Below are 17,181 nucleotides of genomic sequence, written 5' to 3'. Positions count from 1 at the left end.
ACAGGACCATAAATAATGGGGGTGCACCCCCCAATGTTGAGCCCCCCTTGGTCCCAATTTTGGGGTTCACTGAAACCCCCCCTCGGAGCTGAGCACTAAATTTGCTGAGTCAGCTGGAAAAGCGGGGTCCCCTCAAATTCAGGGGGGAGGTAAACATCCCCACCCCCCCACCTGTGAGATGAGGTGAGTCCCCCAAAACCCCCCATGGGGGTCCCTCTCCTCCTCCCACCCCCAAACCCTCCACAGTCCAACCTCCTGCTTGAACAACCCCCAAAATCGCACCTTTCAGACACACCCCTGTCCCACCAGTCCTTTTACTTCAAAAAGGGCTTTTTTTAACCATTTCTCACTTAAATAAAAATAAAAGGCTTTTTAAGTCTCTGGTTTGGATGCTTCAGAACTGCATGGCAGCTTCCAGTGTCTCTGAGAGCTTCGTGGCGATTTTCTCTGCAGGATTGAGGGGGGATCAGCAATTTTGGGGGGCATCAAGGGGGAGGTTTAAGGGGTGAGGAAAACGGGGTGTCTTCACCCACCTGCTCTTTTTTGCAGCTTTTTCCTCCTTTTCCCGGCTGCCTTCAGCCCCTGGCCCTGGAGCAGGGGGGGTAGAGCAGCCACCTCCTCCAAACTGGGGGCATGGGGCACCGACTCCCCCCCGGAGCCCCCCGACTTCACCCGGGGCTTCAGCTCCACCGTCACCGCGCCGAGCTGGGGGGGGACAGCACCAAAATTAACCCAACACCCTCTCAAAAAAACTCCTACCTCTGTGAACTCCTTCCCACCTCCAGGTCCTTCCCGCTGTCGTCCTCCATGGCTGCTCCTTCATCCTCCTCCTCCTCCTCCTTGGGGGCACACGGGGACAGCCCCAGCCCTGTCACCGTCACTGGCACAGCTGGGGGGGCGGGCAGGTGAGTTTTACGGGGGTCTCTGAGGGGTTCACAGAGGTGGGGGGGTCGTTGCTCACCTGCCAGGGCCTCGGCGTCCCCCCGTTCCAGAGCCTCCAGGTCCAGCTCTGGCCCCAGCGCCGGCAGGATTTGGGCCTCCAGCTGCACCCCCTGGGACTCGGGGGGGTGGGTGTAGTAGGAGATCTTCCCACTGTGGGAGGGGGGGGGGATTCAGGGTGTAGGAACCCCAAAAAAAGAGATCACAGGATGTGAGAGACACCCACCCCCCCAAACCAGGGGTCAGGGTGTGGGGCAGACCCCCCAGTGCCCCTCAGCCCTCACCCACCTGGTCCAGTCGCGCAGCAGGGCCACGGCGGCGGCGTGGGGGTCTGGGAGCCCCCCGGGGCGGAGCCGGCCCTGCCGTCGGGCCAGGTGGGACAGGAACTGCAGGGGGTCTGCGCAGGGGGGGACCCTGTAGAGCTCACTCAGCTGGGGGGGGGACACAGGGAGTTGGGAGGGGCACACACAGGGTTTTATTGCCCTCCCCAACCCCTTCTTCAGGGCCAAAATGGAGTGAAAATGCCCCCCCTGAAACAACCCACGAGGATAAAAAGGAGTCCACACGTACCCTTGCCCCCAGACCCACGGCAGAGGCCCCCAGACCCACGGCAGAGGCCCCACCCAGGGTGTGCCCATCCCGGGGGTCCCACGCACCTGCTGGGGGGGGCAGCGGCGCAGGATGGCGATGGCCGGGCTCAGGGGGTCCCGCAGGCGCTGGGGGGCCAGGGCCCCCCTCAGGGGGGCAGCGGCTGGGGGGTCCCCCGAGTCCAGGACCACGCCGGGACAGTCCAGGAGCTGGATGTGCCGGTCCAGCTGCACGGTCTGGAGGCACCTGGTGGGGAGAAAGGGGGGCTTCTGGTGCCACAGCCCCTCACCTGTCTGGGGCTCACCTGGTGACCCCCAGGTCACCCCCTTCCCCCCCCATGTCTGGGGCTCACCTGGTGACCCCCGGGGTCGCCCCCACCCCGCAGACGCGGCTGCGCTTGAGGCTGTTGATGAGGCTGCTCTTGCCCACGTTGGGATACCCTGGGGGGCAGAAAAGGGGTTGGGGGGTCCCCAAAAATCCATCCCCCCTCCAGCCCCAATCACTGCCCACGTTGGGGTACCCTGGGGAAGGTGGGGGGGAGGGCTTAGAGGAGGTCCCTAAAATTAACACCACCCACCACCCCCAGTCCTTCACAGCCCCACCCATGTTGGGGTACCCTTGTTGAGGGGGAGAGCAGCAGTCAAGACATAGGGTAGGGGACACAGCCCCCCAAAATCCAACCCCCTCTCTCCCTTCACAGCCCCTACATCCCCCAGCCCCATTTATCCCCCATCCCCATTTATCCCCATCCCCTTTTACACCCTCTTGTTCATCCCCCAAAACCCTCACACCCCTCCCAGCTCCCACTTTTACAGCCCCTCAGCTCTATTTATTCCCCACTTCCCCCACTCACCCTCCAGCCTCTCTCCCACCCCCCAGGCCCCCCCTCACCCACGACCCCCACGGTGAGGGTGGTCTTGGCCCCCCGCAGCGGCTGTAGTTGCCCAGGACGTGCAGGAGACACTCGGCGCCCACACAGGCCCCCCCAGCCAGCACCTCCTCGGGGGCCGTGGCCACGGGCAGCCTGCTCTGCTTCTGGGGGGGCACAGGAGGGTCAGGAGGGGTCCCCTTGCCGCGAGACCCCCCCAAAACCCCTCCAGACCCACCAAGTTCCGGCTCTGCTGCTGAGTGCAGGCCTTGAAGGCCACGGTGGGGAACTCGGCCCGGAGATGCTTCAGCCACGCGGCCACCACGTCCCTGGGCACCAGATCTGGGGGGGAGGGGGGGCACAAACACACTGAGGGGTTCCCTGAGGCCTGTGGGGACCCCCAGGACCCCCCCAGCTCGCTCCATGTCCCCCCCATACCGATCTTGTTGAGCACGAGCACCAGGCGCTGCCGGGGCCGCAGGGCCGCCTCGAGCCGGGGGCTGCGGCAGCCCTGGGGGTCCCGGGCGTCCAGCACCTCCAGCACCACATCAGCCGCCGTCAGCACCTGTGGGGAGGGGAGTCAGGGCTGGGAGACCCCCCAGAGCCACCACAAACCCCCCAAATATAGCACCGACCTTGCGCAGTTCCCGCCCGAAGTGTCGCAGCGACGCCTCATCCTGGGGGGGCTGCAGGGCCTGGGGGGCTCCTCCTGCTCCTCCTGTAGGAACCTGGGTTAGGGGGACCCCCCCCCTCTCAGGGGAGACCCCCCTACTCTCTGGGGAGCCCCCGTTCTCCAGGGAATCTCCCCACTCTTAAAAGAGACCCCCATCTCTGAGGGACCCTTCCCCTCTCAAGGGAGCCCCCCCACCCTATGGGGAACCCCCCTCTTAGGGGAGCCCCCCATCAAAGGAACATCCCCCCCCCCTCTTTGGGAATCCCCCACGTTCTCAGGGGAGCCCCCCACCCCGGGGACCCCCCGCCATGTGCCCCCACCCCACCTGTCTCTGGAATCGCTGCTGCCGCCTCAGAGCGTCCCCCTGGAGCTCGGCCAGGCCCCGGCGCTGTCCCAGGAGCCCCCCCCGGGCCTCCTCCCGGCGCCGCTGGGCCTGCAGAGCCTGTGGGAACCCCAAAATCCCCCCGGGATCAGACCTGGGGAGGGAACCCCAAAGTTGCCCCCTCCAGGAGTCAGAATGGGGGGTAACCCAAATCGCCCCCCGGCGTCAGCCCCTGGGGGACCGACAGCCCCAAAGCCCCCGCCTCTGCAGGGCCAGCCCCGGGGGTCACCGAAGCCCCCCCGTTCTCACCCTGCCCTGCCGGGTCCCGCTCTGGCTCTGTCCGGGCGCGGCGAAGCGGCCGAGCTGCGGCACCCCCGGGTCCTTCTTCAGCCCCTTCATTCCTGCGGCCCGTCGGCCCTGGGGGTCACACAGGGGTGGGGAGGGGGGGTCACACGGGGGGCTGCACCCCCAAACGCGGCCTTGGGGGGTCCCGGGACCCCGCGGGCCCGGCTTGGGGCTCACCTGGACGCGCTTCTTCCGCGCCGCCTCCACCTGTCGCCCTGCGGGAGGAAGGGGGTGAGTTAGGGGGGTCACCTAAAACCCCCTCGACCCCCAGGACCCCCCCGGGACCCCCCGGACTCACGGGAGCGGGTCATGGCTGCGGCCCCCTCACGCTGCCGGGGATTCCTGGCGCTCGGGGATGACGTCAATTACGGGGGCGGAGGGATGCACGTGATGCTCCGCCACACTCAACATGGCGGACGCGGCACCAAAAGCCACACCCAAAATGGCCGCCACCATAACCACCCACCCAACATGGCGGACGGGGCCTGACACCCTTTATTGCCACACCCAACGTGGCGGACAGGCCATGACACCCCCTGTATTGCCACGCCCAACGTGGGGGCCTCGCCCCACCCCACCCTTTATTGCCACGCCCAACATGGCGGACAGGCCATGACACACCCTGTATTGCCACGCCCAACGTGGGGGCCTCGCCCCACCCCCTTTATGGCCACACCCAACATGGCGGCCCCGCCCTCAGCACACCCAACATGGCGCTTCCCCCGCCCCCTCCCCCCCCAAGAACGAGCAGAGCGGCCCTTACCAAGAGTGCACTTTTTTATTCCTTTTTTTTTTTTAACTTTTTCTCTCAGTTTTGGGGTGGGGGAGGGGCCGAACCTCTTATTTATAATTCGGGGGGTTTCCCCCTTTTCACCATCCCTGCCCCTCCCCCCAACCCCCAGCACGGGGGGCTTGGGGGGTGAAGTGGAGGGGGGGAGGAGGAGAGGGGGGACCCCCAACCCCCCCCAAACAGCAAAAACCGGGACCGGGGAAGGGGGGAAAAAATAACCCCGAAAAAAACCAAAACAAACCAAAAAAAGCCAACGGAACCAAAAAATATATATATATTTATAGAGCCCCCGGGGGGGTCGGGGGCCCCCCATGGCCAGGCTGCAGACCCCGGGGGGGTCACATCCCCCTTAGGCCAGGCTGGAGAACCCAGGGAGGGTCAAGGGTCCCCCCACGCCAGGCTGGAACCCTCCCAGGCCAGGCTTGAACGTTCCTAGGCCAGGCTGGAGCCCTCCTAGGTCAGGCCAAAGCCCCCCCCGAGAGTTCAGACTCCCCCCAGTCCAGCCCGAAGGCCCCGGGGGTGGGTTGGGACCCCCCCTAGGCCAGCCCGAAGCCCTCGGAGCACTCCTGGATGGCCAAGAGCAGCATGTGCCGCAGCTTCTCGTAGCTCTCGTAGGCCGGCAGGTCCAGCTGGTTGAAGCTGGGAGGGACACGGTGGTCACACGGGGGCAGGGGACATGCACAGGGGTCCTGACATTGTCACATCCCCCCCCCCTTCATCCAAGGGTCTCCTTGAGGGTCACTGCGCCCCCAGGGCAGTCTCTGTGTCACCGCGGTGTCACCTCCCTGTGTGTCCCTGTGTCCCCATCCCACCCAGTGACCCAGCCCAGTGTCACCTCCCCTGTGTGTCCTGGTGTCCCTGTGTCCCCATGCCCAGTGACCCGGCCCTGTGTCCCCTCACCTGTGTCCACCACCTCCTGCTGTCCCCTACCACCTCCCTGTGTCCCCCCTGTCCCCTCACCTTGTGTGGGCTGAGGGCAGTCTGTTATGTCCCTCCATGTCCCTGTGTCCCCCCTGTCCCCTCACCACGTGTGGGCTGAGGGCAGTCTGTCCGTGGACCGGTCGTCCCGGTGGATCTGGAACTTCTGGATGCCGTTCATGCCCTCGAGGGCAGCGAATCCCTGCAGGGGCACCTTGGACGTGCCCGTCACGAACTGCAGGAACTTGGCGCGGTCGGCCTGGTCGAAGGAGCGCAGGGCCCGCCAGAACCACTGGATCTGGGGGGAAGGGGGCACGGTCAGACCCCCAGAATCACCCCCAGAAGAGAAAACCCACCTGGATGGGGCTGACCTGGTACCATGAGACCCCTGGGATCAACTCCAGGACCACCCCAGGGGGGGCAAACCCGCCTGGATGGGGCTGCCCTGGTACCTCTGGTACCATGAGACCCCTGAAATTACCCCAAAATAACCCCGGGAAGGGGGTCTGGGGAGCCAATCCCACCTGGATGGAGTTGCCCTGGTACTTGTGGTACTCGGTGTTGGCCTTGAGGTCGTCGATGTCGATGGTGGGCAGCCCCGAGATGAGCAGCTCCAGCTCCTGCTCCGTGAAGATGGAGATGAGGCGCTTGGGGATGATCTCGTAGAATCCCTCCAGGAACGCCGCCAGCTGCTTCCGGATGGCCCCTGGGGGAGGAAATTGGGAGTCACGGGGGGCAGGGAATGGGGAATGACCCCCCCAGACCACGGGAGGGAATGGTGATGTCACTTTGGTCAGGAGGTACCTGGGGATCCCCCCACGATTCAAAGGTATCAAAGCTTTTAACGTAATGATTAATAATTAATTGTATTAATCTATATTATATATAGATTATAAATATAAACACTATATAAAAGTATTATAAATATAAACATTAGATTATATTATAAATATATATTATATATACCATATTTTATAAAGCTATATTGCCACATATTATAAATATATTAACAATGACATTAAAGTCATGTATATAAAGTAATATATAACATTATCATGTTATAGGTACAGTATACATATTACATATATAATAATAAATTACATACTAATAGTAATATTAATAAATATATAATATAAATATATTAGTGTATATTAACTATATATACTAACTGATATATAGTACATACAGTATTTTGCAGTGTATTTTATTATTGGAATTATTAAGATTTATTATATCATAATTGACATTAATATTAATTGACAAATTGACATTTTTCACATTTTTTTAGCAAAGAAAGCGATGTGGTGCTCACTGGCTACAAGTTATGCCTTTCTCTTCATTCCTCTGTAATTACGTCAGCAATTTAAAAATAACGACTAATGCTATTTTGATAACTTTTAACATTAAAAATAATTATATTAATATAACATTATTTAAGAGTGACAACTACTTATACATTTTAGTAAACAAGAGACCCCCCCACTTACTGGTCATGGGCATCGTATTCCTTCTGGTTCTCCTCCATCACCAGCACCCCCAGGACCCCCCTGTGCTCCCCAGAGACCCCCTGTGCCCCCAGGGACCCCCTGTGCCCCCCAGAGACCCCCCTGTGCCCCCCAGGGACCCCCCTCACCGGTCATGCGCATCTGGCACACGAGGTGCACGTATTCCTTCTTGTTCTCCTCCGTCACCAGCACGTTGGCCCCGTTGGGCTTCAGGTCCCGGACCTCGCACACCCCAAATTCCTGCACCTGGGGAGCACGGGGGAGTCACAGGGGTGGGGGACATCCCTGAACCTCAAACACCCCCCATTCCTGCACCTGGGAGGGCACAGGGGGTTACAGGGTTTGGGGGGACATCCCTGAACCTCAAACACCCCCATTCCTGCACCTGGGGGGGCACGGGGGTTACAGGGCTCGGGGGGACATCCCTGAACCTCAAACACCCCCAATTCCTGCACTGGGGGAGCACGGGGGAGTCACAGGGGTGGGGGACAGGTCACCAGGATGTGAGGGGGGGGTGTCACCCCTGGGGTGTGCAGAGTGAGGGAACACCCCAAGACCAGGAAAAAGGGGACAGCTCTGGAGCAGGAGGGGACCCTCCTGGGATGGAGGGGCACCCCCAAACCTAGGGGAACACCCCTGGGGTAGAGATGACACCTGGGGACGCCTGAAATCCAGGGGGACACCCCAGAGACAGAGGGGACCACCCCAGGAAGGGAGGACACAGTTCCCCCAGGAACAGTCCAGGGGACCTGGGGGTCCCCAGTACTGGTTTTGGGGGGTCCCCGATGCTGGTTTTTTAACCCTGTGCCCTGTGGGGGGTCCCTGCGGGGTCCCCACCTCGGTGCTGAAGGTGAGGTCGTAGCCCAGGGTGGACACATCGTTCTCCAGCAGGTAAACCAGGCCCTGGTAGAAGTGATAATCCTCGCTCTCCATGTCCGTGTACCTGAGGGGAAAGGGGGGCAGTGCCCCAAAAATGGGGGTCAGCACCACAGAATGGGGTCAGAACCCCAAAAAAGAGGGTCAGCACCCCAAAAACAGGTGTTTGACAGCTTCTGGAGGGGCTTCAGCAGCCGAGAAAGGGGGTTTCAACCCCCTGCCAGGGAGTTCAGCCCCACCATGGGAGAGGGGGTCTGCACCCTGGGGGTGCAACAGAGGGAGGAGCAACACCCCATAAAGGGGTTCAGCACCCCATAAAGGGGTTCAACACCCCATAAAGGTGGTTTCCCACCCCATGAAGGGGGTCCAGCACTGCACAAAGGGTGTTCATCCCCCCATGAAGGGGGTCCAACATGCTATAGAGGTGGTTCCACACTCCATGGAGTTGGTTCCCCACTCCACGAAGGGGGTCCAGCGTCCCATCAAGGTGGCTCAGCACCCCATGAAGGATGTTCCCCACCCCACACAGGGACTCCATCGCCCCAGGAAGTTGGTTTCACATCCCAAGCAGGGTTTTCCCCAGCCCACCCAGGTTGGCTATCACCCTATAGCATGGTTGCACACCCTATAACACAACTGTACACTCTATAACACTGCTGCACACCCCATAACATGGCTGCACACCCCATAACACCGCTGCATACCCCATAACACGGCTCCCCACTTCACAGGGGACCAGCCCTTACCGCACGGACTTGCCCAGGATGTGCTTGTAGAAGGAGCGGGTGAAGTAGCACTCGAGCAGCCGGTTGTCGTAGACAGCCTTGGCCACGATCCTGCCCACGAACTTGAAGTAGCTCAGGTGGTTGGGGTTGCAGTGGGACGAGGGGTTGATGGTGTAGGTGACGCGGTCGCCGGGGGACGTGCGGAACAGGGCGTACATGGGGTTGAACATCTCCCGCGAGATGATCATGTACCACTCCCGCAGCAGCCCCCCCGCGTCCTGCCCCTCCTCGCCCTCGAACACGATGTACCTGGGGGGCAGGGGGGAGTTACAGGGGGGCAGGGGGAATTTGGAGGAGATTAGGGGACAGTCCCCCCACGTCCTGCCCCTCCTCGCCCTCAAACACAACGTACTTGTGGGATAGGGGGGAACAGGGAGGGATCTGGGGGCACTGGGGGGTGTTTAGGGGGTCAGAGGGCTAGTTCAGACTGGAGGAGGTTGAGGGAGATCAGGGGGTTTGGGGGTGGTTGAGGGGGTGTTTGTGGGGCTGGAGGGGTGTTTTGGGGTGCTGGGGGCATTTGAGGGGATGGAGAAGTGTTTGGGGGGATGAGGGGGGAGTTTGGGGGACTAGAAGGGTGTTTTGGGAGGGGGTGTCTGGGGGTGTTCAGGAGGCCAGGGGACTGTTTTCAGGGGGCTGCGGGTGCTTTCGTGGGGCTGTGGGGAGTTCTGGGGGGCTGTGGGTGGTTTTGAGGGCCCGTGAGGGGTCTTGGGGGCCCATTAGGATGGTTTGGGGGGGTCTCACAGGCGGTTCTTCATCTCCTCGGGGGTCTTGCGGTGCAGCTCCCGGTACGAGTCCTCGAAGACGTGGTCGCGCCGCACGTGCACGGCCATGTCCTCCTTGCGCAGCCCCTCGTCCAGGCGCTCCAGCTCCTGACGGAAGTACCTGCGCAGGGAAAAAGGGTCAGGGGGGCCTGGGAACCCCCTCAGAGCCCCTGGGAACACCCCAGACCCCCCCACACACCTCAGGGTCCCCCTAAGCTCCTTCTCAATACCCTAACCCCCATCCCAACACCCCAAACCCCCTCAAGTGCACTTGAGGCTCCTCCCAGACCTCCTCCTGATGTCCCTCCCTCCCAGGCTCCTCCCAACCCCTTTCTCAACACCTCAAATCCCCTTCCATTTAAAAGACCCCTGAAATACCTTTCCAAAGCCCTAGGCTTCCACTAAACATCCCTAGCCCCCTCCCCAACCCCTCAAATCGTCCCCCAATCCCTTCCCCACACCGCAGCGCTCCCCCAACTCCCTCCCCAGCCCCCACTGACTTGCGCTTGACGTCGAAGTCGAGCACCCTGATGTAGTCGACGAGGACGGCGAAGGGGCCGTCGGCCAGGTGGGTCGTGGACTGGCGCAGGATCTGGTTCAGCACCGTCCGGTGGGTCTCTGGGGGACACAGGGCGGGTTGGGAGGCGTCCCGGAATGGGGGGACACCCCCCTCGTGGGTAGGACCCCCTGGAAGGGGCCATTTGACCCCTGAACTCACCTCGAGTCCCCCCACCCACCTAGGCACACACAGACCCCCCCCAGATCCTGGTGGGGTGCCTTGAGGAGTCCCCTGAGCCCCCCAAAACCCCTCCCCAAGCCTGCAACATCCTGCACATCCCACAAAATTCCCTTCCAGGATCCAGGATCTCCCCAGATCCTCTTCTGAAGACGCAGGCTCCAACCTAAGCCCCCCAAATCCCTTCCCAAATCCCCAGAGACCCCCAGATCCAACCTCAAACACCCAGGCTCCCCCAAAGACTCCCAAAACCCCTCCGTAAAGTCCCCAGACTTCCCCCAAATCCTCCTCTGAAACCCCTTCCCAACACTTTGAATCTCCCCCAAACCTCCTCCCAACACCTCGACCGCCTTCTCCAGCCTCCCAGACCCCCCCAACCTCCTATTCCCAGCCCCCTTCACCGGCAAAGTGCAAGAATTTCTGGGTGTTGGGGGACAGCCTGGGCCCCAAAACCCCCTCCTGACACTCCAACCCCTCAAATCTCCTCACAACACCCCAAACCCTCCCAACACCCCCCTCCCACCCCCACTGTCACCCCATTCCCAGCCCCTCACCAGCGAAGCGCAGGAATTTCTGGGTGTCGGGGGGCAGGCTGGCCGAGATGTGCATGGCCGAGGGCTCCCGGGAGAAGAAGGGGTCGAGGGCCGAGGGCGTGGCGGGGGTCAGGGGGGCGGGGGACAGCGGGGGGGGCTCGTCCTTGATGTGGGACAGTTGGTTCTCCCGCGTGTCCCGCACCGGGGGGCGGCTCTCCCGCTCCGTGGCGTGTACCAGGAAAAAGGCCTCGACCGCCGGCTGGAGAACTGAGGGAAAACGGGGGTCAGGGGGGATGGAGACCCCCCCAGAGCACCCCAGAGCACCAGGAACCACCCTAAACCCCCCCTCAGAGCAGCAGGAAACAGGCTTCGACTGGCTGGAGAACTGAGAGCGAACGGGGGGGTCAGGGGGGCTGAAATTGCAGGGTGGGAACCCGAAAGAGGGGGAGGGAGACCTGAAATTGGAGGTGGGAACCCAAAACTGGGGAAAAAACCTGAAGCTGGGGGGAGGAGGAGCCTGAAAATCAGGGTGAGAACCCAAAATAGGGGAGAGAACTTGAAACAGGGGGAGTGAAATGCAATTTCACTAGGGAAACCTGAAATTTGGGGGGATAACACCTGAAACTGGGAGAACCTAAAACTAAGGGGGGAGGGAGCCCAAAGACTGGGGGGGGCTTCCCCCTATGGGGTTTAGGGACCTTCCAGGGTTTCAGAGCCCCCTGTAGGTTTTGGGGCTCTCCATGGGTTTCAGGATTACCCCCTGGGTTTGGGGGCCCCCTGTGGGTTTCAGGGCCCCCTTGGAGGATTTAGGGACCCCCCATGGGTTTCAGGACCCCCCCTAGGTTCAGGGACCCCCCCAGGGGTGCCGGTACCCACCGAGCACGGCGTGCTGGTCGTGGGACTCCTCCAGCTCCTTCAGACACTCGCCCAGCATGTCCCAGAGCTCGTCCAGGCACAGTTGCTCGCTCAGCAGGGGCAGCTCGGGGGGCCTCTCGTCCCGCTCCCCACCCTGCGACCCCTCCGAGCCTGGGGGATGGTGGGACACAGAGTCAGGACCCCCCTGTGCCCACTGACTCCACCCCACACACCAGTACAGCCCAGTTTGGGTGAGACTGGGATTGCCCCACACCAGGAGGGAGCAAGGTCACCACCCACCCTGGCACTGGGAGCAACTGGTGGGTTACTGGGATGGGGAGGGCAGACTGGGCTGGACTGGGCTGGCCTGTTCTGAAGTGGGTTGGACTGAGTTGGACTAGATTAGACTGTGTTGGACTGGGCTGGACTGGGTTGGACTTGTTGGGACTGGGCTGGACTGTTTTAAGCAGGGTTGGACTGAGCTGGACTAGATTAGACGGGGTTGGACGAGTCTGGACTGGATTGGACTGAATTGCACTGGGTTGGACTGAGTTTAGGCTGGGTTGGACTGAGTTTAGGCTGGGTTGGACTGAGTTTAGGTTGGGTTGGACTGAGTTGCACTGGTCTGGACTTGTTTGGACTGGGGTAGACTGAGTTTAGATTGGGTTGGACTGAGTTTAAACTGGGTTTGACTAGTCTGGACTGGTTTAGGCTGGAGTGGACTGGTCTGGACTGGTTTAGACTGGGGTGGACTGATCTCGACTGGTTTGGACTGAGTTTAGACTGGTTTGGACTGAGTTCAGACTGGGTTGTGCTGGGGGTCTCACCCATGTCCTGGGGGGCTGGCGAGGGCTGGTCCACATCCATGGGCGACTCGTCACGCCGGGGGACGGCGTCTGACTGTCCGGCCTCCGACTGGGGGGGACAGGGGAGGCTTTAGGGGGCCTGGACCCCCCGGGGGAACCCCCAGCCAGGGTGGGGGCTGAGGGGGCCCCCAGTACTCAGGGAGGGGAGTCGCGGGGAAAGCAGCAGGGGAGGGGTGGGGAGGAAAATGAGGAGAAGGGTGGGCTGGAAGAGGGGGAGGAAGGTTTGGTGGAGAAGGGGAAGATGAGGAGAGGTGGGAGAGAGGAAGGAGAAGGGGAGGAAGGAGGAGAGGAAGGGTGAGGGGGGAGGAGGAGGAGTGGGTGGGAGGAGGAAGATGAGGGGAAAGATGAGGAGAAGGAGGAGGATGAGGAGAAGGGAGCAGGTTGAGGAAGAGGACGCAGGGGGTGGAAAGATGAGGAGGAAACAGGGCAAGGATGAACAGGACATAGGAGAAAGGAGCGGGAGGATAAGGAGAGGGAGAATCAGGATGAGAATGGGATGGGAGAGAATGGAAAGATGAGAATAAAGAGGGAGCAGGATGAGGAGGGCATGGGAGGAAGGGGTGGGAAGCTGAGGCAGGGGCAGGACAAGGAAAGGGTGAGAGGCTGAGGCGGGGGCTGAGGAGGGGGTGGAGGAAGGCAAGGCGGCCGTGCTAACCGTGTCTCCCCGCTGCCGCCTCCGGGCCCTCTGGCCCTCACGTACCATTTGTATGATGGCGTCGGCCTCGGCCTCCAGCTGCCGGACGGCGGCCTGGATGCTGCCGGCCGCCCCCAGGCCCCCGGCGCCTGCGGGGCACAGCGGGGTCAGGGCGGGCGGCGCGCAGGGGCGCGGGGCGGGGAGCTGGGGGTCCCTTACCCAGCCGGCCGGGGGGCTTGGCCTTACGGTGCGCCCGGCGCGTGTCGTCCCGCAGCTGGATGATGACCTGCAGCACCCGCAGGAAGAAGCGCTGCGTGGACGTCTTGGAGGTGAGCACGGACATGGAGGGCAGCTGCAGCTCCCGCCCGCCCAGGGCGCGCTTCTGCGACGCCACGATCACCACGCTCTCTGCCGTGTCGAACCTGGGAGCCGAGGGAGGGTCAGGGGGAACAGTAAGGACAGGAGTTATCAGCAGGGACCGGAGCAATCAGTGGGTACAGGAGTTGCCAGTAAGGGCCAGTGAACGGGAGTTACAGAGTTATCAGAAGCACCCAGAGCGAGTGGTGGGTGCAGGACCACCAGAAGGGCCCAGAGGACACCAGGCACTCACCGGCTCTGCATCTTGCCCTTGAGTTTGGCGCTGGGCGGCTGCTCCTCGGGGAGCCCCTCGGGGGAGGGGGCCTCGAGCTGCGCCCGGCGCTGCTGCTCCAAGTTGTACTCACGGAGCTCAGCCAGCAGAGTCCCTGGGGGGGGCAGGGGGGAGTGTCATGGGCTGGGACCTGCCCTGGGACCCCTCCTCACCAACCGGTGGATTCCGCCAGGACACCCCCACTCACCTGGGGAGAGGAACCACTGCCCCTCGGGACACCCCTTACCGACCTGGGGGTACAGGATCTCCCCCCAGACCCCCCCTCATTGATCTGGCAGCCCATGGCTCTCCCAGGCCCCCCCCTTCACCAATCTGGCGGCCCATGGCTCCCCCAGGCCCCCCCTCACCGATCTGGCGGCACAGGGCCCCCCCCAGCTGCCGGGCCCCGCTGAGCAGCAGCCGCAGGACGGTGTCCCGGGTCCCCGCGTCCCCCCGCGACAGCTGCAGCAGCACATTGGCCGCATCCTCCAGCCCCTCCTCCGAGCACGAGTGGGACGTCAGCACCTGGGGACAGGGCACAGGCATGTTGGGGACACCTGGGGACACCAAAGACCACCCCCCTCCCCGATCCTGGCCCCCCATTACCTCCACAGAGAGCTGGAGCTGGGCCTCAGTCAGGCCCGTGGCCGCCAGCCGGGGCTCGGAACTCCCCTCAGGGACCTTGGCCGGGGACTTTGAGCTCTTGGCTGGGGCTGGGGACAGAGGGGACACAGGATTGGGGAGGGTGGCAGGGGAGGGGAGATGCCACCGAGGCCTTTGGCAAATGGTGTCACCCCCTCAGGGTGGGCCCAGCCCCTCCCTCTGCTCTCAACCACCTGATGCCGCCTCTGCTCCCGTGTCCCCACTCCTGTCCCCATGCATGACCCCATCCCTCTTTCCCCACCTCCGTGTCCCTATCCCTGTGGCCTTATCCCTACAACTCCATCCCCACTCCATCCCTATTTTCCCACCTCCATGTCCCCATTCCTGTCTCTGTGTCCCCATCCATGTCCCCAACCACATCCCTATCCCCATATCCATCTCCCTTGTCCCTAGATCCATGTCCCCCTGTCCCCATACCCATCCTCTTGCCCCTGTGTCTCCATTCCCGTATCCATGTCCCCCTTGCCACATCTCCATCCTCACCCCCATCCCCATCGCTGTCCCCATGTCCCCATCCCTGTCCCCCCCCACACTCACCTCCAGTGCCTCCAGCCCCGCTGTGGCCGTGCCGCTGCCATTGCCCCCCTGTGCCGGGGGGCTCCCAGGCGCCGTTGCTCCCCCTGAAGCTGCCCCAGCCCCCCCTGCAGGCGTGGCGGGGGCAGAGGGTGCAGAGGCTCCGTTCTGGGGCGTGGTCCCCCCCTCGGTGGCCTTGCCCCCCTCAGGGAGGGCAATGGAGATGAGGGACAGGAGGCGCAGCAGCTTCTCGGTGAGGAGGGGGCTGCGCCGGATCACGCCGTGGGACAACATGTTCATCAGCTGCCCCAGGGGCGACGCCTCCAGGCCCCCCCCGGTGGCCTCGGGCTCGGGGCCCCCCCCGCCGCCCCCTGCCCGCGCAGACCCCTTCCCCTTCCGGCTCACGTTCATGTTGTCCAGCTTCACCAGCAGGTCCCAAAAATCGGTGGAGAGGCTGCCGGAGGGTGGGGGGAGGGCGGGGGAGGGTGCACCGGAAGGGGGAGGGGCGGGGGCGCCGGTGGGGTCTGGGGAGGTGGGGGGGCAAGGGCTGCCCCCTGATTTGGGGGGGCCGCGGTCGCGTTCTGGGTCAGTTGTTGCCGGGTCTCGGCCTCGCTGTTGGGTGAAGTGGCTGGGGAAGACCTGAGGGAGGGGGAGGTGTTAGTGGGGTGTTGGTGACCCCCCAGATGTTGTGGGACCCCCAGACATCACCAACACCCCCCCAGTCACACCCCGCCTCCCCAGGAGGCCTCAGCCATCCACAGGCCCCACACGGGTTTTGGGGACACCCCCACCTCTGGTGATGTTCCCTGTGCCACTGTGACCCTCAATTTGGGGGGTCCCCAGTTGTGCCCCCCGCAGCACTCCCAGATATGGGGGCTTCCAGTTCCCCTATGAGGTGTCCCAGAGCCCCCCCAGCTTCCTCCAGCACCCTCCAAAGCCCTCCCAGTCCCACTGAGGAGACCCCAACCACCCCTAAAATGCCCTGGCACCACCCAAATGTCCCAGTGCTCCCCAGAACCACCGCTGAATCCCCAGAAACCCAATGATGTGATCCAGTGTCCTGAATTTCCCCCCTTAAGTTCCAAAGGAGGAGCCCCACACCACCTCCTTAAGTGTCTCGGTAACTCCCACAACCTGCCCCAATGCAACCCAGAATACCCCACGGCTCTCCCAGTTCCACTGAGGAGCCCCAAATCATCCCCCAACACGCTCCCAGTGCCCCCCAGGGCCTCCCCAGCCCCTCTCACCTTGGCCAGCTGGATGAGGGTGTCGAGGACGTGCCGGCACACGACTGGGGCAGCCTGGGGGTGGATGTGGACGGCAGAGCCGGCGGCCGCCGCGTGTTTTTCCGTGTGCTTGCGGCCAGGCACCCTCTGGATCTGGAAGATGTTGGTGCGGCAGCCCAGGGCTGCGTCCATGGACACGGAGAGCCAGGAGAGCTGCCCGGAGCTGCGCGACTCCACGCGGTGCAGCAGGTCCAGCCCGCGCGGCTCCGTGGCTGAGCCGGGGGTCCCGCGGGCGCCGCGGCTGCGCGGCCGCTCCTCGGCACCGGGGCCTGGGCCGGGGGGCGCGCGGGGGGTCTCGAGGCACAGCTCGCTCTCGCTGCTGCGCTGCAGGATGGACAGCAGGCTGCGGACCACCCAGCCCCGCGTGGGCGCGTGGTAGCACAGGTTGCGCAGCACCCGGTGCAGGCGGCTCGTGTTCAGCTTGGGCTCGTCCACGAAGAGCAGCACCAGGAGGCACGACAGGGCCTCGTGGTCCAGGAGCAGCCGCCCGCGCAGCCGGAGCAGGCTGTCCACGCTGCTGCCCGCCGGCCTGGAGGTCATGAGGTTAACACCATGGAACAACCACCAAACCCACCCCCAAATTGACCCCAAACTGCCCCGTCCCCACCGCTGCCTGCTGGCCTGGGGGGTATGAGGTTAACACCCTGGAATGACCCCCAAACCCACCTCCAACTGCCCTGTCCACAACGCTGCCTGCCAGCCTAGGGGGTATGAGGTTCACACCCTGAAACAGCACCCAAATCCAGCCCCAAACTGACCCCAAACTGCCCTGTTCACACTGCTGCCCACTGGTCTGTGAGGTGGTTACGCCCCAAAACTGACTCCAAACTGCCCTGTCCACGCTGCTGCCCACCAGCCGGGGGTTACAATCCAGAAAGACCCCCAACCCGACTCCAAACAGACCCACAAACCATCCCACAAACATTCCCCAAAGCGACCCCCAAGCAGCCCCAAGCCCCCTGCACTCACCTGCTGTGGGTGCCAGTGCCCCCCATGTGGAAAGTGCCCCCACGCTGCACTGCGAGCCGCGTGTACTGAACCCCCCGGTTCCCGCTGAGCCGGCTCGTGAACGCTGCGGGGACAAGGGGCACGTGTCA

At 62.9% G+C, this 17,181-nt stretch overlaps 2 protein-coding genes across 2 annotated transcripts in view; both read right to left on the bottom strand.

Moving 5' to 3' along the window:
* Positions 1-296: 296 nt before the first annotated feature.
* On the bottom strand, positions 297-4,146 carry GNL3L (G protein nucleolar 3 like). Its single transcript, XM_050337313.1, is given in 16 exon segments — positions 297-447; positions 534-705; positions 780-889; positions 962-1,092; positions 1,228-1,370; positions 1,596-1,773; positions 1,880-1,967; positions 2,419-2,457; positions 2,460-2,562; positions 2,634-2,737; positions 2,834-2,960; positions 3,031-3,113; positions 3,394-3,510; positions 3,700-3,807; positions 3,913-3,950; positions 4,064-4,146. Coding segments are annotated over 16 exon segments (1,677 nt in total). The 3' UTR covers positions 297-394.
* A 361-nt stretch (positions 4,147-4,507) lies between these two features.
* Positions 4,508-17,181, bottom strand: part of HUWE1 (HECT, UBA and WWE domain containing E3 ubiquitin protein ligase 1) — a 48,412-nt gene continuing 35,738 nt past the window's right edge. Inside the window, 19 exon segments of the mRNA XM_050337312.1 lie at positions 4,508-5,164; positions 5,551-5,741; positions 5,968-6,149; positions 7,077-7,194; positions 7,786-7,891; positions 8,571-8,858; positions 9,351-9,491; positions 9,871-9,988; positions 10,661-10,906; positions 11,516-11,665; positions 12,322-12,409; positions 13,016-13,143; positions 13,214-13,416; positions 13,605-13,737; positions 13,991-14,147; positions 14,229-14,419; positions 14,819-15,437; positions 16,046-16,613; positions 17,054-17,156. Coding sequence (XP_050193269.1) covers positions 5,062-5,164; positions 5,551-5,741; positions 5,968-6,149; positions 7,077-7,194; positions 7,786-7,891; positions 8,571-8,858; positions 9,351-9,491; positions 9,871-9,988; positions 10,661-10,906; positions 11,516-11,665; positions 12,322-12,409; positions 13,016-13,143; positions 13,214-13,416; positions 13,605-13,737; positions 13,991-14,147; positions 14,229-14,419; positions 14,819-15,437; positions 16,046-16,613; positions 17,054-17,156 — 3,833 coding nt within the window. The 3' untranslated portion in view covers positions 4,508-5,061.

Source organism: Myiozetetes cayanensis, unplaced genomic scaffold, assembly GCF_022539395.1.
Source record: "Myiozetetes cayanensis isolate MyiCay16 unplaced genomic scaffold, myiCay2020 scf61, whole genome shotgun sequence".
In the NCBI taxonomy this organism is placed as follows: domain Eukaryota; kingdom Metazoa; phylum Chordata; class Aves; order Passeriformes; family Tyrannidae; genus Myiozetetes; species Myiozetetes cayanensis.
This window is presented reverse-complemented; position numbering and strand designations above follow the sequence as displayed.